Source organism: Chlamydotis macqueenii, chromosome 2 (assembly GCF_036417535.1).
Source record: "Chlamydotis macqueenii isolate bChlMac1 chromosome 2, bChlMac1.mat, whole genome shotgun sequence".
Taxonomy (NCBI): Eukaryota; Metazoa; Chordata; class Aves; order Otidiformes; family Otididae; genus Chlamydotis; species Chlamydotis macqueenii.
The window spans coordinates 142,946,228-142,972,247 of NC_141557.1; the positions used below are offsets into that span (position 1 = coordinate 142,946,228).

The following is a 26,020-nucleotide window of genomic DNA, read 5'->3' on the forward strand; positions in this document are numbered from 1 at the left end:
CATCATCATAAAGCCAGACTGTGGACCTGTTTCTTCAAGTGAAATTTGATGACTGATTCTGCCCTGTTTGAAATAGCAGTTAAAAATCAGGAGATCAGCAATATAGAAGGGAATCTAGATAGAAAAGATTTCAAATAAATCTTAGAAAGAGCTTTGTTTTGTTTTCCATTTTGCCTGCTTTCCTGAATTACTTATATGTCAGGAAATGGGGACTGATTTTTGGACATCCTTCTACTCTTAATTGTCATCAAATCATTCTTCTTTTGAAGCTCTTTTTAAATTTACCTTTATATTATGTACACTCATATTTATTCAAGATCTTTGCTTTTGTTCAAAAATTATTGGGAATATTCTGGCTACCAGAGAGCATTCTATGGTTCACTTACAACTTGTTAAGGCATGCTGGAATCATCAGATCTTGTAACAAGGTGAAGTCCATCCACAGGACACATGAGACTTTCTACTCATTTCAATTTATATAGTTAATTATAGCTGTTTTACCCATATGCTATACTTGGATCTCTTTTATACCTCATTTACTCTGTCAGAATCAACTAGAACCATGGAAAAGATCATCTTACTTTAATATTCAGACTATGAAAACTCTTCTTAAAAATCTCTGTTACTTTCTTTAAAATATTGCACCATATGCCAACATATGTAAAGCAGACAGTTTTTTGTCTTTTGATTTGGCTTGCCTCCAGACTACCTCCCGCTATATTCCCAGTTGTCCTTGGACAGTGATCCATTGGTGGCTTCTGCATCTGCATTACTGCTGCCCTTGCAGTTTCTTCTTCAGCTCCTGGATCACCTTGACCCATAGGATGGCAGTAGTTTGGGTTGGAGGGGACCTCAGGAGCTGTCTAGTCCAACCTCTAGCTTAAAGCAGGGTCAGCTGTGAGATCAGTACCGGTTGCTCAGGGCTTTGTCTGGTCAGGTCTTGAAAACATTCAAGGACAACTTCTCTGGGCAAGCTGATCCACTGTTTCACTGTACCTATGGTAAAAAAAACCTTATACCACTCAGAGCTACTGTGAATTGCTTTGGCTCTGTCTTTTTTATCTCCTCCCTGTATGACCTGGCAGGCTGCTGTTAGATTCTCCCAAAGCCATCACTTCTTCAGGCAGAACTCCCCCAGCATCTTCTCACAGGGCAAATGCTCTAGCTCCAGACATCTTGGTGGCCCTTCAAGAAACTCATTCTAGTTTATTGATGCCATTGTTCTTATTTGGGTCTTAAAACAAGCCACAATATTCTAGATTTGGTCTAATGAGTGCTGAGTAAAGGGGAATAATCTCTCCCCTTGATCTGCTAGTTGTGTTCCAGTCAGTACAACCCAGGTTGTCTTTCTTTTCTGCCAGAGCCCGCTGCTGACATGCTTGATCTTTTTCATTGTTCAGTTTTCATTTACTAATGTAGCAGTAGGATGCTGTTTGCAACAGAACTTAGTCCCATAGTGAAGTTAGGTTTTAGGAGCTCCTTTTAAGACTGTATACGTGAGCACTGGTTAGTGAAATTAATAAATATATGGTACCAAACCACTAAGGGAAAGGTGTGAGAACTTTTGAAGTAGGTTTTTTTTTCACAGGTTCAACAGAATTAGGGATGTTCCTTTTTACCAACGTGTTTAAATTGGTGGTCTAACTTTATTTGAAATTAGGATGGTTTAGAAGGTGGGTTTTGTAAATCAGGTTATAGTCGGTTTTTATTCAAGGTAGAAGTAGATTGGAATCTTCTGAAGAATGAGAGTAAGGAATGGATATGCAGGAAACCACTGTACATCCAGCTAGATTTACTGGTTCTGGCACTGTACTGCTGAGAAATATTAACACCATGTGTAGCTCTCTCTTTTATGCTAATACAAGACAAGAATATGAAGAGAGGCACAGTAGGACCAGGGTCAGGAGATCAGGGGGTGCCTAATGCAATGCAAAAACTGGCTGAAAGGAGAACAGGGTTGAAACAGTGCCAATAGGACTCATCAGAAGTAAAATATAGGGCTAAGAAAGCAGGATCCAAGAATTAGGAATAAAAAGGGGGAAGATAGGATAGGATCCAGGACTACAAAGCAGAAGTCGGGATTAGCAGCCAAGAATGAGTCAACTAGAACTTGTTGCAGCTCTATATTGAGAAGCCCAAGGCAACTGTGGAGCTTATTATATACCTAATACCAGAGCAATGCAAGGATTAATCTCCTTGGTCAGTCCTTAAATCTCCCAAGGGACTGATGTGTTCCATGTGCAGCTGATAGCTAAAGCAGTGCTGGGGGAGGCTGACCTGGCTAAGTTGCACCTCAGCTGCCTTGAGGGAGCCTGACAGGAGTGACACATGTAAGCACAGATTATTGAGTTGGCCAAGTATGAATTACATGCAAGGGCAAATTCATCATAGCCTTTGTCTTGGGTTGTGTGTATGCAAGCTACAGGTAAACATATATTCTCTCTCTGTGTATTCATTTGTATATGGTATTTTTAAAAAATTACTTAGAATCTTTTGCTTTATATGAATTTAATGCTATTGTTGTAAATATTACTAGGTATTCACTTATTTTTAATGGCAGAGTTTATTAGGCAGCCATTAACAAAAGTTTTAGAAAGAATCAACAATCCAATAACATTCATTCAAATGATGTGTGGTAACTAAAATTTGTAATGCCTTCAGAGGCTGTGAACTTGCACTGAAAGCTACAGTTGAACTTGCAGAACATTTCATACAATTGCTGTGCTCTGCTGCTCAAGAGCTTTTGTCAGCAAGGCAAAGAATTATTGAAACAGTCCAGAATGGTTCTTTAATCTTCTTGTAGTAGCACAAAGGACAATTGTCTGAAACATCTTCCCAACATTTTGATTAGTAAAAACATTGACCAGATTTGCATGTTCCTATGTAAATGCTAGCAAATAAAAACTTATGAGTACACTATAAAAAAAGGAAAAAATGTAATAAAATATAAAGACAGTTGGAAATCACCGACAATTTCAATTGCCTGGACAGCTGCATGGCTGTATAGTCCAAGATGGAAGACTACTAACAATAGATTAAAGCAATATTAAACACTTTAAAAGTCCCTTTGAATTAGAAGTTCCAAAACAGTTTATTTCGAGAAATAAGCATCAAAGCAGTCGCGGCTCTATGTGCCCTGTCAGTCATACAGTGGTAGTTCACAAAGAGGTCAAAATGTTTGCAGAGGTTGTTGTATTAGGAAGCAAAGCAGGTATTTGTTTTTCAACTTTAATAATCTTAAATTTGTCACTACAGGAAAGGAATCTATTGCAGTTACGAGGTATTGGCACAAACACCTAACTATCACTTTGTTAGGGTCTCCAGATTATTATTTTACTAATGCAGAGGAAAGGACTTTTAGAAAATTTTGAAAATTGTTTGATAGAATCTATAATCATGAAATATATCTCATTCTTTACAGCAAAATAGGACAAAATCCTCTTACTATTAAAAATACAAAAGCAACTTTTAATCAGTATTTAATTAACCTGCGTAGTTTGCAGGTACACTTCACCACAGCCTGGACCTCCTGGTTGTCCAAACCAGGGAAACTATCAGTGCACATGAGGCTCCTTTAGTGTCCTCATGCCCATGGTTTCTTCTGAGGGAAACTGGAGCATACAGGGCACTTGCTGGATCTGATGATCCAAACCCGTGGCTACGCTACAGCTGGGATCCAGCCACGGGGGCTGCAGTTACCCAGCAGCGTGCATTCAGACAATGCAAACTCCTACAGCACGGTACGTAGGGACAGCAGTGGAGAGGGATGGGAAATGGTAGCAGTGTTTCAGATACAATGGATGGATGGGACTTGGTTAATAATGACCGTTTCAGTCTAATAATTGATCTTATCATACAGTTGGTGACATTTAGAAAAAAAAGAAAGTGAAATTTGGAGAAAGAAAACAAGGAAGTATATGAAATAAATGAAGATGTAATGCCTTGGGGCAACTTTAGCCACACAAAAACTGAAGAAAGAATAGTGAAAAATTGTGCAAAAATTGTTGCATTTTACAGTCAGAATGTATGACATGAAAGAACTGAATACTTTTCAAAAATCAATATTCTCCCAAAGGAGATGCTGGTTTGAGGCAGAGAGCAAAGGAGCGCTTCAGAAACTGCCTTATATAGGATTGCAATTTAAGAAACAGATGTAAAACTGAAATGCCAGCATGGCTTCTGTCAGACAAGCAGTATGCTTCCTTTTGTTTTCTGTGCTGCAGTTACTGAAACACTAACAGGCAATACACTTACTATTATAATCCGTTTCTTAAACAAAGTGATGTCAGATAGAAGGTCAAAAATAGACCTTAGCAGTAGAATAAAGAGCAATTTGGAACAGAGTTAATGGAAGAATATGAGGTATCTGAGCTTTGTCCAGCGAGAAAGACAATTTAGTTTCTGCTTCTAGATGTTATTTTGGTAGGCAGATAGCAGATGCTGAGACTGTAACTGAGACAATATGTACATAAAATTTTTTAAAACAAATATTGTATAATAAGACATTCAGATTTAATGAAAGGATCAAACAACTTTCCCAATTTCAAATCTAAAATATCTTGAAATAGTAAGGGCCAAATAATATTTCTGTGCCATCTGAGTCAATTGAAAACATCTGATGGGAAGTACCTTTACATAGAGCTGAGAAAAAAGAGACAAGGTAATGATCTGATTATCTTTTTTCACATTATATTTCTGAAATGATTTAGTTTTAAGCTACTTTTCTTGACATAGCAATTCTCAGGCTTCACCATACATCACTAGAATATTACTATTGCATTAGCTTTAAAAAATACAGTAAGATTGTTTCATTTATGAAAAGATACGATTTGTTATATACAGAACATTGTTATGAAAAATGTAGTTTAAGAACTGATGTTCTCCAGGTGTGGAAATGAAACAGATAAAATAAAAACCATAGGTTTTTGAAATTTTCAGTGTGTTGCAGAATGACTCTTTAGATTGACTGTGCAATGCTGATACCGTTTGCTCCTTCATGTTGCTTGCATGTATTCAGTTTAGAAGGGCTCATTTCCCTGGACCGCTTGGCAAGCTCAGTGTGAGATCTGCAGGTTGAGGTCTGCTATTCTATGAATCACAAGTAATTACCTATCCCCTAATTGTAATGTAATTAACAATTCCATCAATGGTTTACATCCGACACTGCGGTCTATCTTACTTCCCCAGAGTATAGCCGCTTGCGGTCTGTAACGGTAGCGATGTGTCTGCCCCGAGGTCGGTAGCCCCTGTCCATGCGACAGCTGTCGGTACAGGCACGCACCACTTGCCCATACAGTGGCTCTGCTGGGAGCCAGCCGCAGCATAGCCTTGGCAGCACGGGGTTCGGCATGGCAAGTACATCTGCCTGGGAGCCTTGGCAAATCCGGAAGACCTGAGGGAAGCTCTCCGTCGCCTTTGCTATAGTGCATGGTGGTAGCCATGGGTGTACCTCCCAGTCTTGGTAGTTTTAGGCTAAATCAACACAAACTACACTCAAAACTTTGTCTTCACTGCAGGATTATTCTAGGGAGGGTTAGGTGGGTGGAAGTGAATAGATAGGACTCAATATATACACATTGTACTAGGCATAGTTATTTTTTTCTTCTCCAAAAGGCTAAGTAGTTGCTCTTTTAAAAGGAGTTGCTGCAAAAGAACAATCCTTTTGTTCTGGTATCACATTCCATTATCTGTGATGATCAGGACAGCTGTTTAATCATTGTTTTTATGTTCCCAAATGAATATATCAAAAATAATAAGTACTGTCTTCTTTATTAAGCAAAAATATTAATGGCATCAATAAAAAACAGTCAGTAAATATTATACCATTTAAACACTGTAATCGCAGAGATACTCTGTGAGTTTGTGGCTGGCTAAGTGCACTCTCACACTTAAAAGCTGGGGAGGGCTTGGGTGGTTTATCACTGAACACGATTACTGTAAGTTAGTACAGCTCAGGAAGCCGGCTGCAGCATGCGCAATCATTTTGTGTAAGTGTGCAGTTCAGGCTGTGCTTGGTCACTGTCTGCAACAGGTGTACAGTTTAACCTGCACAAACATTTTTTCTTGTCTTTATTTAATGTCTCTGTCTTTAAAGGGGCAAAATAATTTACCGTTTCTAAGTGTAAATTCATTTATGGTAAATAGGCACTCAAGTGCTGTTCTGAAATGTTATTTAGACACTGCACAGTCTTTCAGAATATTTCCCAGGGTACCATTCCTTGCAAGAGAACAGAAGCAAATGATCTGTGTACTTCATGTGAGACAGTTAATCTAAAACTATAAAAAAGGGAAAAAATTGATAGCCAAACCTGGACACCCTTCTCTTCTGCAGGACTACACAAGTCTGACACTTGACATTAGGAATTGTTTTCTCCAGGTGGCTGAGTCTGATGTTGCTACCTCCAAGAGCTCAACAAGCCACTGATGTATTATGCAAATTGTTTTCTCCTGTTGTTTTCTTTCAGTCCTGTCTCTGCTGCTCTTCACATATTTCCATAGTGTCTTCTTTCCATGCCAGGCAAACAATTACCTAGGGATCATTGGCAATTAATCTTGCAGTATTCTTTTTCTGAAAAGATTATCAATAGTAACCCATCAGATTTCTGTATACACAGAAATGTCTGTATATGAAGAGGAGGGAAAATACTGTTCTGCTATTTATTGTACCTGCACATAGTGCAACACAGAGTGGCACAGACTTGGCATTAATTTAGAGATAGCTTGTGTAACTTGTGTAACAAGAACAAATAGCCGTAATATTTTGTTCAGATCTAACTTGAATACCTCTGCACAACACTGCTTTATGGTGTATGGACTTACTGCTGATCAACAGTCACCTGCCAGTTCGTGTTTGGAATATACTGTTAACAAGCTCAAAAACTATTGCAATTTTTTAGTTTCTGAGGTATTTGTGCATTGTCAGCACAAACTATCTCCAGTCCTGCCCCTCCCCTCTTTGAGACTTCCCAGCCTGGCAGTTCAGCAGGATGTAGGGTTTGTTTGCACAGCTACAATGTTGCTTTGTCTTTTAGTTCGATAATTTCATCTACCTACTTTAAAAAAAAAAAAAAGTTAACAATTGTCAACTAAAAGTTCTTGTAAATAGGCTAGATCCCAAAAGAGATAGCATGAAGCACATTCTGACTCCTGTTCAGTCTTTCATGAGCAAGTCAGTAAGTCTCTCTGCTTTGCTTTGTCCACTGGTGAAACAGTTATGGTAAGACTGTTCTGCAACGGTTTAGATGTCTTTGCTAAGGTTTGTGACACTTTTGGAAGAGCTGGAAGTTTTGTACAAGTTACTCTATGGATGAAGCTGAGGAGCTAATAACTTAAATGGGATAGCAAAGCAAAGTAAAATTAATAGAAACAAACAAATAACTTCTATTCTCTATCAGTTAAAAACTTCATTATAAAAATTGAGACAGTCTGGTGACAAGGGCAGTTTAGATAGCATCAGGGACCAGCTCCATAGATAATTTGTGGTAATATGCCACTGACAACATCTGTATCCTTGTCCCTTTCCTCTTACAGTATCGGTCAGGACGGGATCCTCAGCGAGGCTCAGACAATGTTTCCAATAAGTCTTCAGACAGTGATGTCAGTGATGTCTCCGCTGTGTCGCGAACAAGCAGCGCTTCACGTTTCAGCAGCACAAGCTACATGTCTGTCCAGTCAGAGCGTCCAAGAGGAAACAAGAAAATAAGGTGAGCATGAGGAGCTGTAGTGCCAGCCATAGCCATGTAATTTAAGTAACTGAACATTTGTCGATATTTGTATTTGAAATTAATATTTTGCCTAGGTTGCAATTTGCAGGAAACTTGCAAAGTACTGGTTTAAATGTTTTCTTCATCTATGGCTTTTGAAGACTTCATGGTATTTGCTTTTATCCAAGTTTTGTCATCTTGGGTTATACTGACATACACTAAAATAACAAGCATACGCTGTCAACAAGTATTAGACACACTTAGATTTGTACTTTCTGAAAACTGTTTTGTAAAATACTTAGTATGGCTGTTTAACTTGAAAATTCGTGCCAGCAATGTCAGAGGCATCTTAATTTCCTTTTAAATTAGAGCTGCTGAACTTTTATAGGAGTCATATTTAATACTTACACAGACCAGTTCAATTTGTTTAGTACTTACAGTAGCTCAAATAAACTGTAGGCATACAACCATTGAACTACTCTTCAACAAGATGCACATAGTGTATCTGTGAGCAAAGCACAGCATCTCCTTTGCCTGCGCCCTGTGCACACTCAGAGGAGCTTTGGCTGTAGAAGGAATGAAAGATCATTTTTCTTGGAAGGTGTAATCCACCTGCATCTCTCAACAAAATTCAATGTCAGCCTATATTAATTCTCAGAAAATAGTCTTCTTGAGAGAAATGGTGCATTTGAAAGGATTGTTTAAATATCTGCTTATATGAGCATCGCTAGGACCACATTGTTTCTGACGTACAGTTATGTATACATTTCCAAACGTGATGTATTGCCATGCAACTTTTATTTGAAGAGGGACTTAGAGATTGTCCTAAAAAAAATCCCAACCTTCTCTAGTGTAGGCTGGAGCCTTAGCCAGCATGGTTTAACTTATGACTGCTTCCTTATTTTAGTTTTTATTTCATTTATTTTGCCTTTCCTTTCTTGTGATTCATGCATGCTCTTCTTCATGACCTTAACTTTAATGTCTTCTTTTTTTTTTCTTTTTGCATGCCTTTTTCGATTTTTGTTGACTTCAGAAGGACAAGGGATGTAGATGGGAAAAAAGAGGGAGGGCTGGAAGGGGATGAACAAGATGGAATATTTCCTGAGGAGGAAGAAAAAGAGGAGGAGCAGGAAAAAGCAAAGGAGCAAGAAATTAATGAAAAGGGGGAAGGGCAAGAGGTGACAGAGAACTGTGATAAGGAGGAAATCAAAGGATCAGGGCATGATGAAAAAGCTCAAGAAGACCAAGCTGAGGAAGAGAAAGAGGATGACAGGTAAAATATACCTCAGCTTCTATAGACCTATTCTTCTTCCTTCTGTACCAGGATCCTACTTGTCTTCCCTTTTATTTCCCTTTGTTTAGCTTATTGTTTATGTTCTCTGCAGCTTTTTTTGCTTTCAATCATGATGCTTTCATATTTGAGCAAGTTTCACTCTCGGTTTCAGTGAACTTGTTCTGCATGCCAAATGATGCAGCACACTAACTTGACTCATTATTATGCATGTAACTACAGCATATTATTTTTTAAATTGGTTTCGACTAGAGTTTGTGTTTGACTATAATGAACAATAGGAACTGTAAGATTCCTCATTATATTCCCTGCTTGAATTATTATTTCAGGGAAAAATCTTTTGTTGAGTGATATCTCATCAATATCAAAACCATCTTTACTTTAATTTGTGACAGTACTAAAGAAGAGAATTTGGATTATTTTTTTTAATCCTCTTTGTGTAGGCTGATAAATGTGCATACTTATCGACAGTCGACCAATCGACATGGATAAGCAGTCTTCCTTTTTTTTTTTTATTCCATGTGAATAACTGTTGTGGGTTGCTGTATTGTGGAGGGAATAGCAAACCTCTGCTGCTATATTATGTCCAGAAATATTTCAGCACAGTTGGCTCTGATTTTATCAGATAATATTCTAGATTTATACATTTTATCACAATTCATTTGAACCATGACTTTTTAACGTAAATGAGTGACATTTTGTATTGCAAAATCCATGTAATTTGCATTTAGAGAAATACAATATTCCTTCTTTCTTCATTAGCAAAAAATTAGTTTGAGATTTGCTGAGTATTACTGAAACCTTTCTCACCTACAGAAGAATGGTAGAAAATCTCAGAAACAAAACCATTCTTTTAACCTGCTAATTCTGTACTACCTATAGATAACTTATGGCTGTAAAACTGTGCTCATATATCTATAGGTATCTATATGACTGTAAAACTGTGTTCATACATGTTCAGGTAAGCACAGAGCACTGTATGGCAATCCACTTTCTTCCTTTGCTACAAACTTACATGTGTACATGCTTGTACATATACACACATGTGAACATGTACAAAGCAAAAGCGATACAAAGAGAGATTCAAAGTGCATAGTATTCAGTCGGGGGTGGTATGGACCAATGTAGCCACACTACTGCTTTTATACATGAAGTCGCATCATTCCTTCACTCATGTGAGTGCATTTTAGAATTCAGCAAAAGCTGTTCAGAAACAGAGTGCCTTGGCATACGTGTTGCAGGGGCTGCCAAATGGTAGTGTGGGAAAGGATGTTTTAAAGATCTTTTTCTGTCCTGGCTCCCACTAAGTTCCCAGTTTAATGGATCTGGAAGTCCTGCCTCTCAAAAAGCATGACCTCGTTCCTGATTTCCAGCTCTCACTCAGGTTAGTCTTCAGCCAAAATGCTGTCCCTCACAGAAAGTAAAGTCCTCTGTGAGAAACAACTTCTTGCTCCCTGTGCCAACTTGTTCCTCTGCTTATTAGCTACGCTCTGTCTTCAGGAAGATGCAGCACAAGTCTGGAGTCCCTACTTGACAGAGAAAAAATGTATGATTAATAAAGATATTATTAAGTGACTGCTGTGCAGTGACTTTTGTTTGTATTAGATTTTGGCTCCCAATTTGGAAGTCAGTGTCTACTACTACAACTTCAGCTTTCCAAAAAATGTTTTCAGATGTGTCACCAATATTAAACAATCACCAAAGCATCACTTAATAATTAAACATATCAATAGGTATTTGAGAGATCCAACAGAACCAACGCTGCCAGTTCATCCATCACAGAATAGTAGTAAATGATCATATAGTTCTTGAGATCTTGGGCATCAAGAAAAACTATCTTGCAGATGGGAATTTTCAACACATATTTTTACTTCAGGGGTGCATCTTTAGTTGAACAGCAGTCACCTTTCCTCTGGGCGACCTGGAATGCAGGGCCTGCTCTCAATCACTCCTCCATCAAAAAAAAACCTTGTTAAGGATACATCATACCTCTTGATGTCACTGTACTTAGGTACTTCATGAGTAATGGTAATAGTCATACTAAGGGCTTCAGTCTGCTGACATCATAGGTGGATTCAGTGCAACTTAAGTGACTGTGAAGACAGAGATCCATCATGGATCCATCCCATGCTTATTTTAAAGAGTCCCTTAGTGCAATAAACTGCATTAGCTTTTGGAGCACTGGAGCACAATAAATCAATAAATGTTTTTTTTTTTTTTTTGGCAGAAATAGCTGCAGCATCAGATTTTGCCTTCATTAAACCTTGTAAAACTAAACCTTGGCATATGGCTGACCTATAAGGAAAACATAATTGTGCTCTTTCTTGGCAATATGGTTAGCAAACAGAAAGCATGGATCAAGCTTCCCTGTTGTAATTTTTAAGGATTTCTTGTGTACAGCTCCCTGACATTATTTCTTATTCCAGCTCCCTAATGATATTAGGGACCAAAAAAAAAAAGCCCTCTTAGACTTAATGTGTGAGCATTCATAATTTTTATTGCAGGAAATCCTTTTAAGACTGCTCTAAATCTTAACCTTCCTTAACATTTTTCTAAATATCGATCCTAAGGATTAATTCTGATTGTCACAATAGTTTTGTTTTATCAAATGAATACACAGCAATTGTAATCACAGAGCAGGATTTTACTGTGCTACATGCTGTTGAAATACAGAAGAAAAATACAACCTCTATTTCAAGTGCATAGAGTCTAAATCATGAGATGATATACGAGTGCAGAGAGGGAAACTGGTGAATTAAGATATATTCCACATGACAGGAGATAGTTACATTGCTGGGTTGAGGACATCTTGACAACTGAGAGTACTAAGGGGAGATTCAAAGAAAGAAAACAAGATAGCTTTGTGAATGTTTCTGGAGAGCTCTTTTCAAGCATTAGAGGCAATGAGGAAAAAACATGAAGTGCTTACTAAAAATATATCAAGTAGATGATGGAGCAAGTCTGATGAGCAGCAGGAGCTGATATTTCAGTCTTGAATGTGAGAAGATAAATGTAATAAGGAGCAACTGCTAAAATACTAGAAAACAAAGATGACTAAAAGAGAGTATAGCTTTTTACTGATGTATGGAGAAAGGTGACACAGCCAAATTGAAAGGCTAGGGAACTTAGCTTTCCTACCATATCCTGGAAGGGGTTAGGGTAGGTAAATTGCCAGGCCTGGAGAAAAGAACCACAGTAGCTGGCGTCTGAAACGGTGAGAGAAACAATTAGCTGTGTGGGTGGATAGAGAGGGTAGAGATGTGAAATAGAAAGCATGTGCAAGTCACAAAAAAGTGGACCTAATATGAAGTCTGAATTAAAAGGCATGCCCAAATAGCAGGTCTGAATGACACGCATGATGCCCATGGCTGAGAAGAGAAGCAGAAGACAGGTCTTGGAGAAAAATACTGAGTTTAATGGTAGTGTGTTGAGATCGGTGATTCACAAGGAGGTGCCAAAGAAAGAGGTTTTAGTGTAGGCAGGAGGACACACAGGAGACAAGAGGGAGTTTTTATTGCAGAGGGGATAATGCTTTGATGTGCTGTTGATGAAGGAATTATATCTTAGGGGTCGCAATAGAGGAGAGAGTGCTATAGCCCTGTGGGACCATGACAGTTAACTGGGTGGGCAGAAAATGAGAATCTACTAGAGCACAGTTTGTATGAAAGGTTAGAGAGAGAAAAAAAATGAGAGGGGATGAACTGTGGGAACTAAGGGAAGTAACATATTAGAGCGTAGTTAATTGGAGCAAAGGAAAGAAGGAAATCTTAAGAAATCATTAAAGACCTTGGCAGGAGTAGTTTCAACCAAATGCAAAAAAGGGAAGGATAGTTGTTTGGAAAGGGCTTGAAATGTAATTGGAAAAAAAAAAGAACGCAGGAGATTTAATTAAAACAATGTGTTCAATTAATTCAGAGATGAAAAAGAGAAAGGAGATGTGGCTATAGTTGCAGAACTGATGAGAGCAAGATGAGAGGTTCTGCATTTACTTTCTAAAGGGATATGCTAAAGCATGCTTCTGTGATTTGGGGAAAAAGCCAGTGATGACCAGGTGGCTAAAGATGCACAGGGGGAAAGAAAATCAGAAGACAGCATACAATCACACAGGCAAATCAAACAGTTGAAGAAGAGATCCAGTGAGAAATTTCTGCATCCATAACAGGGGCAAGGGGAGGGAAACATGTAAAGAGGAGAATGCAGAGACAGCACAGAAGAATTGGAAGTACTGGTTGTGTGTTTTGCTCTGTATCAGAAGAAATCAATGACATCTCGTGTGAAGAAAAGAAGTGAATGCTAAAGGACAGCAGAAGAAACAGAGCAGATTAAGTACAAAGATGACACAAGTGAGGAAAGACAAGTTGTATCAGAAAAAGTCAGCTGGGATGTAACTTTGCAGATGCACGTGAAGGTACAAGAAACAGAGTGCAGGATGTAGTTTTAATGGATTTTTTCAGATACAAAACTTTTTCTCTTCCTAATGGTTCTTCATGCTCTCTGTGCCCTTCCATTGCTGGGCAAAAAGATTTATTTCAAATTCCCTTTCTAGTTCTTTTTTTTTTGTGTCATTCAGTTAGAAAAATCCTTAAATAATTTAATTTGTAGGTTTTAAAACTGATCCCTGATGAGTATTTGTTCCTTAGTTTTTCATTATATTGTAATCTTAGTATTTCAGTTTTTATGAGCCTTTCACTGCGATTGCAGCTATTATCAGCTAAATGCAGTGTTTTGCAAAGCTGGATGTAAAAGCATCTCAATTCAGTCTGTGCAAGCTCCATCACAGGGGTGGAAGCTGGTAATATTTTCTGAAAATCTATATTCTGGTAAAAATATCAAAAACTGTGCAAAAGATAACAAACATCAAGAATCCATTTTCAATATGCATGTGCTGTTTGGTTTCTTAAAGCTATTTCAGAATGATTATAATGATTGCTCAAACTCTATTCCTGGAGGAAATAAGTTAATTGTGCCTAACCTTTCTAGCCAAACAGGCTGTATGTTTGTAAGGGAAAGCTGTAGCCTCACACTCTTTCCCAACTGCATGATTGATCCTTTAGCAAAAGGCAGTCTATGCTCCCAGTATCTCTAGCTATATATATACATAGATAAGGTTCACGCAGCTTAATTTCTGCCATGGTGGGCACAACTATGTCAATGTTCATGTAATCTTTCAGGGAAAACATGTCTGCATGCAGTTTCCTGCAGCTCTCAACCCAAGAAGTTGCTGTAACATTTTTTTTTAACATCACAACAAAGTGACCTTGCCATTCTTGGGATAAGAACGGCAAATTGCAGTACAATGCTCACCAGCTCTTTTCAGCTGCAAAATGTTTTGTTATTCAGGCAGCTTGGGCAGGTATGATGGACTGAGTCCTTGAACAAAAAGCTGCAGCTTTATTTTGTGTCCCCCTAACATCACTCTTTTGCATACTTCTGACTAGATAAGCAGCGAGTTGCTTATGTATTGCCAGTCTGTGAGTCTGAAATCAAAGGACCTAAAAGAAACTTTTCTTCAGTAAGATTTCATTAGTATTACTGGGCTGTGTAGAGTCTGTTAGCAGCTCATGGCAAATTCTTGCCCCATTTGAAGTATAGATGCAAAGCCACTACTTTTTCATGTAAGCTTTTTAACTTTAGTGTTCCACAGCAAGGCAAATATTAAAAAGCTGTAAATTCATATAGCTACTGGCTGTGTAGCAACACACATAGTCAACAATTTTGCCATTTGTTTTTTTATACATGCAGAAGAAAATTATCTGTGACTTCTGGAAAAATATTATGGAAAAGGATACAAAATATCAATGGTTCAAAAAGGAATTATATGAATTAATATTTTTGTTGTGAATTCTGTACTAAGAGTGGAATACAAATCTTTTAAGAAATCTAGCAAAGTTACCTGTTTCTAAGTTATTTGTCACTGTCTATCAAACCCTTGGAGACCCATTTTTTCCTGCTACTTCAGAGTAAGTACAAAAGATGCATGGACTCCTTTACAGCTCATAAACTTATTTTGATCCACTGGGAAATAATAAAGTAATGAATTCGGAAGTACACATTATTAACAGGTGAACGGTGAAAATGCCTCATCTGAAAGAGTCTGCAGCTTTAATATACGGTGCTCAGCAGTAACTCGGACATTTTTTCATTGACAGCAACACAATATCATTGAGATTGCTTCCCTCTCCATGAAATGCAGCCTGCACTTTAACCTCTGCTGAGTCAGCTCTGACCTGGGATCCAGAAAGCACTGGTGTATTCTGTTACTAAAGGTTATTTACAAACAGAACATCAGTACTTTAAAGAAAAAAAACAAGAGGCACAGATGGAAAGCCCTGTAGACATGCAGGGAAGTAGGGATGACGGTAAAAATTAAGACAAGGATTTGAAGCAGATATAAATGTTAAGATTGGTTTTTGCACTTCTACGTGTGTTAAGACTCATTTTCTGAAGGTATTTAAAACTAGATTGAATCATAAGTTCTTCAACAGACAGACTTTTTAATCTTTATTTGTACGAGATTGAGGACAACAGGTCTGTGGACAAGAATAGCATTAGCAACAACTAAGGGTGGGGTAGAAACATAAAAACAAGGAATTGAATGTTGAAGCTTATCAGGCTTTTCTTTCTTTGATATTATGATTCTGTGGCTCTGCTTTAGCGCTGTATGTTTTCACTATTTTTACCTGAGTATTATTTTAAAAGAAAAGTGAAAAGATTGTGTAAAACTAAAATAGTTCCTTTTTTTTTTGATTCCTCTAAATGTACTTCATTAAAAATAATTAAGAAACTTATCACTTAGCCTTCTAAGAAACAAACATAAACTCCTCCTTGTTACTTCACAAAAGTATTTCTAAAACATAGTTACTGGTTTTGTGCCAGTGCCTTTGAAACACATTGCCAGACCCATCTGGCAAGTATGAAAGATTTAACTAAGGGTCAGGGGCCCAGTCCTGGTCTTAATGCCTATGGTAAGATGATGCTCCAGTGGTTTGCAATTGCCCGTCTATCTGATTTTAACCTTATTTGACCAGGCACTGGAACATTTTGACTCAGTACTATCACTGTACCTGCATGGTGTTCATACTCAGTCCATAAGGTGCCACCTAAACAAGCTGGGAGATGTGTCATCAGGTGGCCCCTAGTAGGAAATAAGCCTATATATTTCCCTACAAATACCACTGGGAGCCCAGCACTTTCCAGTTTGTAGCCATAACACGAGCACGATTCTTATGGAGGCCCAAGGTGAACAAGAGGAGCATTTGCTCCAAAGATGCATGGTATGCAAAGTGCATGTTGCCTCAGCAGGGACTTCTGGTCATAGACCTGTCCTCCTCAGGTCAGAAAAACAGTTTTCAGCCTTATGTTTAGAAAGATGTAAGCCACGTTTTCTCACAACATTTTCTTTTTATGATGGTCTTAAGTTTTCTGTATGCTTTTCTAATTTTCCCCAGAGGCCCAAGTGACTCAAAGTCATTTTGTCAAAGTGACAGAAGTCAGACAGGCAAGATCATGATGTCACAGATAATGTCTCTTTGGTTGAGGTAATTATGGCTTCAGATCTCTTGCTCGTATCCATTTAGCTCTTAGTCCCAGAAGATCAATTCAGACAGATGCTATGGATTTGTGAGTTGTTAGCAGTGCCTACTCTGACCCTGATTTGTCAGAGTCCTCAAGCAACCTGAATTTACAAGGAATGAAGGAAATATCAGAGTTGCTGTATTCTTTAGATGCTCATTGCCACACACATACACATAAGCAGTACAATAAGCATGAGCATATGCATGTTGTACAGTACTAATCAAAGCAATCCAGTCTTTCCTGAGTGAAGATAGATGCAGATATAGAGAAATTTATTTAAATAAAGCCCTTTCAGGACATCTGACTCTTCCCTATGTGTTACGTGATTTTCCCCTTAAAGTAATCTCAGTAGCACATCTTAGCCAGTTCCTGTATATTTATCTTCCAAAGTTTTCTAGCTTTCAATGTGTTTTCTAAATAAGAAAATCTTCCTTACAGCTACTTTCAGTTTAGCAAGTAAAGATGATAAATCATGCTTCCTCTTACCCTGAGCCAATATATGATGTCTTTTATCTCCATATATTTTTGAGCATTTCTCCCCTCAAGTCTGAAATTTTTCTTACTTTGCTGACTTGATTTTACATCATTTTTCTGGTCATTTTAGGTCTTGGACACATCATGTATTTAAAGTCTGGTTTATCAATACACTACTTGCTTTTAATTTCATAGAGCTCTTTTCAACCCTTCAAGGAAGAAATCTGGGCAGCACTAAGCAAGCTTGCAGTATAGCTTGTGAGTTAGTCAGCAGTGTTAATACAGAAAACAGAATGACTCCTCTCTTCCATCTCTGTTGGAAGACTGTAATTCAATGGTATGTTTGAATAAGCACATAAGATTTAACTTTCAGGTTAAGTACATGCAAGATACATTGCTGTAAGAGACACTCTCAATTAATCAGGTTGCTCAGTGGCAGTTTTAATTTGGCAAGCTTGTTGTTAACCTGCTTTTACAAATGCAACTGCTTCTTTGCCAGGCTGGGTTAAAGAAGATGCTTTCTAGACTTGAAGATTTTGGATGTTATTCCAAAGTGACTCTGTCTTTGTTTGGAATGTACTTTCTTTATTGCCAAGCCTTCAGAGCTCATATGGACTGCTTGTATTTACAAATTAATATGACGGCTGACCAGTGCAGGACTTTTGGTCCCTACTTTTCTCACTAGCCTACTTTTGCGTTCAGACATAGTAAATGGCTGGTTTAGTTCACTATATCAAAGGAAAGGATTTCTGCAAACATTCACTACTGTTAGCAGGGTAATAAAGGTTTTCCGTAACTTTCTAAAGGAAAACTCGAAAGTTTGTGAACAGTAGATGAATATGAATGTAAGAATTCTTGTTATAACATTAATTTAAATTATATTTTAAAGTAGTTATAAATTTTTAATTGTTACAAAATGTATTTTTATATTAAAAATGGCCAATTATTCTCTTAGAGTTGGTGAGAAATTTTATCAAAAATCTCTGAAGCTCTGTGAAGAATTCAACTGCTAGTGTTTGGAAACAATTACCTGTTGCAGAGTTTTTTCTGCATCACTCATTTGTTGTGGCAATGTTTGGTAACTAATCCAAGGGCTTGACCCCAAACAATTTTGAAATTTGCTCCTATTTAGAAAAAAAAAACATGCTAGGCATGATATGGAAAAAGCTATACATCTGTTAATTTATAATAATAAAGCAGTGTGCAGAGCTTGGTATCTAGAAGAGTGAGGAAGATGCAGTTCAAGTCAACCTATGTACTGCAACAGGTGAAGTATTTCTCATTTTTTAATTAAAAAGATTGAAAATTAAAAGAAATTAAACCTTTGAAACAGATACTTCATATAAAAATAGTTACTTCTATTTTGAGATGTGCACAGAAGGTTTCTTTGAATAGTATTACACATAACAAAATACATTATAATCACTGTTTTATTGTTTCTCACCAACTTTCTTGTTATAATTTCAATAAAACAAACCTAATAATTAAGTCAGTCCGGTAGCTCTTAGAGATTTATATCACAAATGAGCTAATAGGATAATTTTTGACCCAGTGAATCTCAGGAGACTAAGTCATTATAATTTCAAACCTGCAGTATCTCTCTTTGATGCAAATTGGCAGATGAGTACGTGCATTGGCCGGAAGCATTGTTCCCATGGAAATGTTATTTCCTGCATCACAGCTGTCCCCATAATGCTGTTTTTGTTAAATTTCTTCAGCAAATTAATGAAATTAGAGCCTCTCCAATTGAGTTAAAAGGTCTATTAAGAATGGCATTAAAATTCTTCTTCTGGTTGTAAAAAGCTGTAAACAAAGTCTTCAGTGGGTCTTCCAGTCTCACAAGAGACATATATTAGAAAATATTTATTACAACAATTGAAAAACTTTTAAAATCCTTTCCCTAGGACATCGCAGCACATAGCTGTACTCCACACTTGGCAAAGTGGATTTTTACTATTGCAGGTGCTTTATTTTCATTAGGGATCATTATCATAGAACTAAGCTAAATTATAGGGAAGAGGTAATATTAACTTTGCATTGGGAAAAAAAAGAAACCTGCAAGATCCACTAAATGACTTAAGTGTAAATCTGATACACCTCCAATACATACACTTTTGGCAGAGCAACAAGATCATATCTTTTCCTTTCCAATTCTGCTGTAAAGATAACTGCAAAAAAATGCAAACAAAATGCTCAAAAATCCCAATAACAATATACAGTATAATGGATAGTATTGATATCTTCTCCTTCACATTTAAAAATATTAATAATACTGTAGACTGGAAAAATGCCTATGCTTCATAATACTGGTTTTAGTAAAGTGTATTTGTTGGAAATTGGAAAAAAAAATCAAGATTTTAATAATAATTCTAGTCTATCAGTCTTGCTTAGAAACAGATAGAATAGAATTTTTTATTTGTTGTTTCTAGAATAAGTTATAGTCTTTGTAATTTGTTAGTGATTATGGCGTCACTGAGTGTAAGGAATCTGCACTGCTCCCTGTGCTGCTTTCTGCCACGGACTGTTACGGTTCAAGGCCAGACCCTGATTTAAAGGTCAGTTTTATATAACTTCAGCAGTACCTTACTCTTGCAGAACTCCTGCTGATGTGATATCAACTTACCAGGTTAATGAAGAGAGAAGAGGAAAATTTTCTACATCTACCAACAAAAAAATATCTGTCTTGTCGGTATGTTAGTGAGGAAGATGATGGAAGGAAGAGTGGGGAGAGGAAGAGACAGGAGAAAATGCCAGCCAACCGTTATGGGTTATGGGAAATGACCACTCAGTTCAGCAAGTCATTAGCTAAGCTACAGGGCTGGAGTTCCTGGTGCTGGGACTTATATTGAGCTGGCAGATGGACTGTGATATTATTTAACAAATGACATACAGGGAGAGAGATGTGTTCACCTTACAAGAGTCTAATTATCATTTTGATAAATGAAGGAGAGAAAAATGAGATGGTGGCAGAGGATGTCTGAAAGGATATGATCTGTGTTTTTTGAATGACCATGATGTCCTAAGATTTGGGTTTGGGCCTGTTTGTCGTTTGTGTTTCTTGTCTTTGGAGAAAGACTAAGTGCATTTTCCTAGTTCAGCCTTTCTTGTTGCTGCTTGTTGGATTGTTTAATGTACAGAAAGAATGGGGAGCACTGCCTTGTGCAACAACATAGGATGCCTGCAAAAATCTTAATGAGGTTCTTTAACCTATGGGACTTCATAATTGCTTTTTATAGCAGTAACAGCTTTCAGGGGAGTAATTGTCTTTAGTTCCTCCGTCCCCATTCTGGTTGGTTTGTCACATATTGTAAATCTCAAAAGGCATGATAAAGCATAAGGACTCCCAGGTGCCAGTGGGTTTTTTTTTTAGTTTGTGTTTTGTTTTGGTTTGTTTTTCTGGCCCAAACAAAAGGTTCCTGAGGAAATTTGGCACTTACTGTGCTAATCAGCCAGTTGCTATAAAAAGTTTCTGTTTCTGTAGGCAAGAATCTGAACAACTAGTGAGAAGCCTTCCAACTCTGCAACTGATTCGAAAGCTGCAGCCGAAGACTGCAGGTTTTTACCTACGACAACAGGACATGACTTTCCAATTGATACATATGAAACAAAGAGGATTCAGTGTGTCTGCAACTGCTTAATGAAAAACATAACAGCAGCCAACAATATTATCAATTAGTTCTAAAATTAATATTTTCTTGTAAAATTTTAAACACTTTTAAAGCACTAATAAGTCAGTCAGAAACTGGGAGAGGTTGGATGAAGTTTCTGACTTGTTTATTACTTCTTCATATTAAAAAATGTTAATTGATAAAAACAAAGTTTTTATCTGGAACCTGTTTATCTAGGATCTGGAGCATTTACCCACAGAGCAGTCCATCTTCCTTGGTGCGAGAGTTACCAGTTATACAGTTGTATATAAAATGGCTTCAAATCAGTTTCTCTACTTTTGGGCAGGATCCTTTTGCACTGTGAAATCTTCCCTCGTCTTAACTGAAACCTCACAAACAGTTGCTTTCCTTCTTGGTTCGATATCAAGGAAATTGTTTGTCTAAAGCAGGAGATACCAAGACTAAAGCAAAGATCTTCTTCTGAGACCTATTTCTCTGCCTCCTTTCTATGAGGCATTTTATGGTATTCCCCTCTGTCTATGCCTCAAGTCCAGAAGGGATTGTTTTCCATGTAGCCAGTCCTAGGCATTGTATTTTGGGAGAGTTTCTCTGCCAATGTTTTCTAATCTTTCTGTAACTCAGTACAGATATTTACAAACTGGTGAGAAAACCAAGATAGTTTCTGATTATGCTATAGTAGGAGTCTGGAAAACCTTGACAGCAAATTAGATTCTTGAGAATAATTGTATTCCCCATGTTGAAAACAAGTGGGTCTCTGCAAAGAGATCTTGAAGATTAATGCCTTTAAGAAAAACAGAAACATGTTGCATTTTGCAGAAGGTTCTGTATGAATAGCATTTTCTACTTGCTTACTGTTTTCTTTTAAAAGCATTCAGAAAAAGCTTATGGGCTAGAATTGGCCTGTTGAATACCAGAATTTGACAAGAATCTGTGATTTATAGTGTCATCAAGGAATTTAAGGCTATGTCTAAGTAAGTTAGTAGGTAACTAAGCTAACAGTAACCTAGACAGGGCAAGGACATGGTCTTGATCATCGATATTGTTTAAACAGTTTGTGTCCTCTTTGGCATAGCTTTGTGCTGGACACGCCGAGAAGGTGCTCCTGATTCAGCCCAGGCACAATTCAGGGGACAGCTCAGGTCAGGCCTCTATGCAGCATGCCTGAGAAAACCCTGTTTTGGGAAGGAGGCAAGCTGACTGTGTGTATGCAGGCTGTCAAGGTCAGAGAACAGGCCTGAGCCATTTTATTAACTACTATAGGTGTGGCACAGGGGTCTTCAATATCAATAAGGACCATACTAAATTTCCTGCCATAGGTGTCTGTCAGACTGACTCCCCTCAGTTGGCTAGCATGGTGTATTTTTAAGAATAATATCTAGTGCTTAGCGTTGTCATACTCCACTGTTGGCTTTAAATTGCAAATATTTATAGATGTCTTCCTCTAACTTATTTTCTAATGTCCTATGTTTCTCTTGTTTGTTTTGAAGAACTTTCTGCTTTAGCTTTGAGAATGTATTCCTGTAAAATGTATCCATAGTGTAGGTGGCCACAAACAGCTAAAGTTAAGAAAGTGCACTGTAAAATACATAGAAAAGCTGACATGCCCAACTTGATCCTGACTATCTGGAATAATTATCAATCACCTGGAAAAATACAAAAATACTTAACACCTGTCTTGAGTTTGCTTTAAGTAGACTGTTTTATTGATGATTAATTAACTGGCCCTGTTCAACATCTTTGTCAGTGACATGGACAGTGGGATAGAGTGCGCCCTCAGCAAGTTCTCTGACGACACCAAGCTGTGTGGTGCCGTTGACACAGGGAAGGGAGGGATGCCATCCAGAGGGACCTTGACAGTCTGGAGAGGTGGGCCCGTGTAAACCTCATGAAGTTCAACCAGGCCAAGTGCAAGGTCCTGCACCTGGATTGCGGCAATCCCAGGCACAAATACAGGCTGGGCGAAGAATAGATCAAGACCAGCCCTGAGGAGAGGGACTTGGGAGTGATGGTGGATGAGAAGCTCAACATGAGTTGGCAACGCGCCCTTGTGGCCCAGAAGGCCAACTGCATCCTGGGCTGCATCAAGAGAAGCGTGGCCAGCAGGTCGAGGGAGGTGATTCTCCCCCTCTACTCTGCCCTGGTGAGACCCCACAAATTTCTTTGTGATACTTTAGAGGAAGTACTGCATCCAGTTCTGGAGTCCCCAAAATAAGGACAGGGACCAGTTGGAGAGGGTCCAGAGGAGGGCCGTGAAGATGATAAGAGGGCTGGAGCACCTCTCCTATGAGGACAGGCTGAGAGTTGAGGCTGTTCAGCCTGGAGAAGAGGAGGCTCCGGGGAGACCTGATAGCAGTCTTCCAGTACCTCAAGGGGGCCTACAGGAAAGATGAGGAGAAACTCTTCAGTAGGGCCTGTTGCGACAGAACTAGGGGTAATGGTTTCAAAATAGGGGGAGGTAGATTTAGATTAGATATTAGGAAATTTTTTTTTACACTGAGGATTGTAGAGCACTGGAACAGGTTGCCCAGAAAGGTGGTGGAAGCCCCATCCCTGGAAACATTCAAGGCCAGGCTGGATGAGGCTCTGAGCAACCTGATCTAGTCGGGGATGTCCCTGCTCCTTGCAGGGGGGTTGGACTAGATGACCTTTGAAGGTCCCTTCCAATCCTAACCATTCTATGATTCTGTGATTCTATGATCAAGTTTCAGGGTTTGTTTTACCCTGGACTGTTATTAGTCATTTAACGTGCATTTGAGTACTCCCTCTGCTTGTTTGTGAAGAGATTACAGAGGAATGCTGTGTTTTAGGAAGAATGTGCAAAGTTACTTCTCACAACTGAGAAAAACTAGAAAAGAAAGCCATTGAAGCGGAAGACTGAGTAGAGCAATCTTTCCTTTTATTTTGTTAATTGGAAAATGGAAGTATCTGACTGGAACCATACACAGAGACTTGTCTGCAATTCTTAGTGCCCTCAGGTGGATTCCTGGATTTAGGGGGTAATGCAGGAAGCAACGTTCCCGTGTGAGCTTTGCCCATCATCCTGCACTTGTTGACCTGTTGGTCTCCATAAGCCAAAGTCTGTGGCCTGGCTGCCGCCTTCACTCTGCTATTGCTATAAGCTGTGGGCTTCACACAGCCAGGGCTGTGTGATGATTTTGTTCTTGTTTTAATTCTAATAGGGGTGATTATTAGGCCATTATGCACATGTGGTTGAGCATAGTTAAATCATTTATTTGGTTTTTTTTTCCCCATCTGGCTATGTATTCTCTTTGCAGAGGATATTTTTAAGATTAGTATTTTAAGATACCCTGAGAACTCTATTTTTAGTGCATAACTGTTCATTGACTCATATAATTTTATAAATTAATTTTTAACTGTCAATTTTAAAACATTGTTGTACATGTTTAACTGTACGTGTGTGTGTGATTATATTTCTGTGTAAGTATATGTAAAGAAAGCTTTCAGTAATTTCTGTTTCCTGTTAAGAGGAAAAGTTGTAGGATTTACTCTCTTTTACTCTGAAGTCCATCATTCTATTACCTCAGAAAGGGACCATACCTGACATACAACACTTGATTTTTTCTGAGAATAATCCATTTCTGGCACTGTCAAAAGGCAGTCTGGGTAGCAGGATAGGTTCACTGGTGAGGATACCAAGCATCTACCAAGAATAATTAGTGAGTGAGGGTTTGGATGGCCAGAAAGGGCTCAGAGTATTGATGAAGGAGGTACTCCTGACCACTGCAGAATTACTATGAGGCACTATAAGCCACCTATAACTCTTCTAGTACTTATTTCTCGAACCTTTTTGTTGAGAGAGGAATTGAGAGAAAACAAAGCCACCTCTATGTGATGGCTTTCTCCAGGAGCTGTTTGCTAGTTGGGAGCATAACAAAGATGCAAAGATGTATTCTCTCCTGCTTTTAGATAGGGGGGTTGAAAAACCCAAACCTTTAATTAAAACAAATATTTTTAGAACTCTTCTGGAAAAAAAAAATAGTTTTGTAAGTGAACTTTCAATACTAGCCATTTGTACTAGTATTGTTATATCCACACAAAATCTAAATCTAAATCTAAGTCCCTTTTTCCATATTTGAATTCTCTTTCCTGCTTTTCTCAGTTGGTCAAAAGAATGTGGCTGAAGGAAGTTTACCTCATTGTTGGCAGGTGTACACAGCAAAACTTCATTTTATGATACAGAAACCTTTAAACAGTAGCCAAGGAGCAAATTTTTATCATGCATAATACTTTCATAGTTAACTGTGTAGTGAAATTATAGCAACTTTGTTTGCATGCCAACCTTTTTAAGCACATCAATTTCTTTAATAATGGTAATCGTTGTAATCCATTGCACTTAAATAGAACTGTACATCTTGGGAAATGACACATGAAACATCTCAAAGGCACATTAGACTCAGGATATGGGAACTTTCTCCTCGATGTAACTCTTATGAGAAAACAGAATATTTCTGTTTTCATTGCTATGACATAACAGAATATTTCTGTTTTCACTGCTATGACATAAGACCTTTCTTAAATGTTAGTATCACTTGTAAAGCAATGCCATAATTACTATTTTCTATATGATGGGAATCCACTGATTTTCTGGATATTGTTCTTGAAAAATGGATCATTGGAATAGGTTGTTCTGCATGCAGTAAAAGTATTACTTCCCCTATCAATCTGTCTGCACAAATGAGCTCCTGCATCAAATAAGAGAGATTGAGTAATGACTTGTAGTACAGTCTTTCCCCAAAGGGGCATTCGTAAGATACTGGTGATTCTGTCTCCAGGGATCTGTTTTCAAAACACTTTTAGAAAATAAATAGCTGTATTTTTCTACTCCTGTGTCAAATTTGAACTGATTTTTTTTTTTAATATTGAAGAGAGAGACCTGACAGAAAACACAGTCACATGAATCATATTTCCTTAGACAACTTGGATGAAAAATTGGATTACTGGATAAGTGGCTGTAATTTTCTGATTCCTAGAAGAATTTCGCATAAGATGAAGATACTAGCTCTTCCCAGCACTGTTCTTCCTAGTATTTCCTATATGCAAGGTAGCGTTGAAACTGAGAACTAGTTTCTGTGGCATCTCCTTTCTGTGAAGCAATCACTAAAAGTGTTAGTTTGAAAGAAAATACAGCACATGACGTTATCAGCTGACAAGTAAGTTATCATAGTGATAAAAAGACGCAGAAATACAGATCCTCTTTTTTTGTCTTCCCTGCCTTCTTCTTTACCTGCATCCAGTTCCACTCCTTCCTTAGAGATAAATGTACCAATGTGAGTCAGTGTGTACTAACATATAGCAACAAGGAGAGTTAAAAAAGAATAACAAAAAAT

At 38.0% G+C, this 26,020-nt stretch overlaps 1 protein-coding gene across 18 annotated transcripts in view; it reads left to right on the top strand.

The window, feature by feature from the left end:
- The window catches only part of RIMS2 (regulating synaptic membrane exocytosis 2), a 473,080-nt gene that overhangs the window by 388,065 nt on the left and 58,995 nt on the right, over nucleotides 1–26,020 (top strand). For 10 of the 18 annotated variants that reach the window (XM_086741147.1, XM_086741149.1, XM_086741134.1 and 7 more), the window contains one exon: nucleotides 7,531–7,703. The exons of the other annotated variants lie outside the window; for them this stretch is intronic. In XM_086741147.1, coding sequence (XP_086597273.1) covers nucleotides 7,531–7,703 — 173 coding nt within the window. The remainder of the gene's footprint in view (nucleotides 1–7,530; nucleotides 7,704–26,020) is intronic. 18 annotated transcript variants of the gene reach the window in all.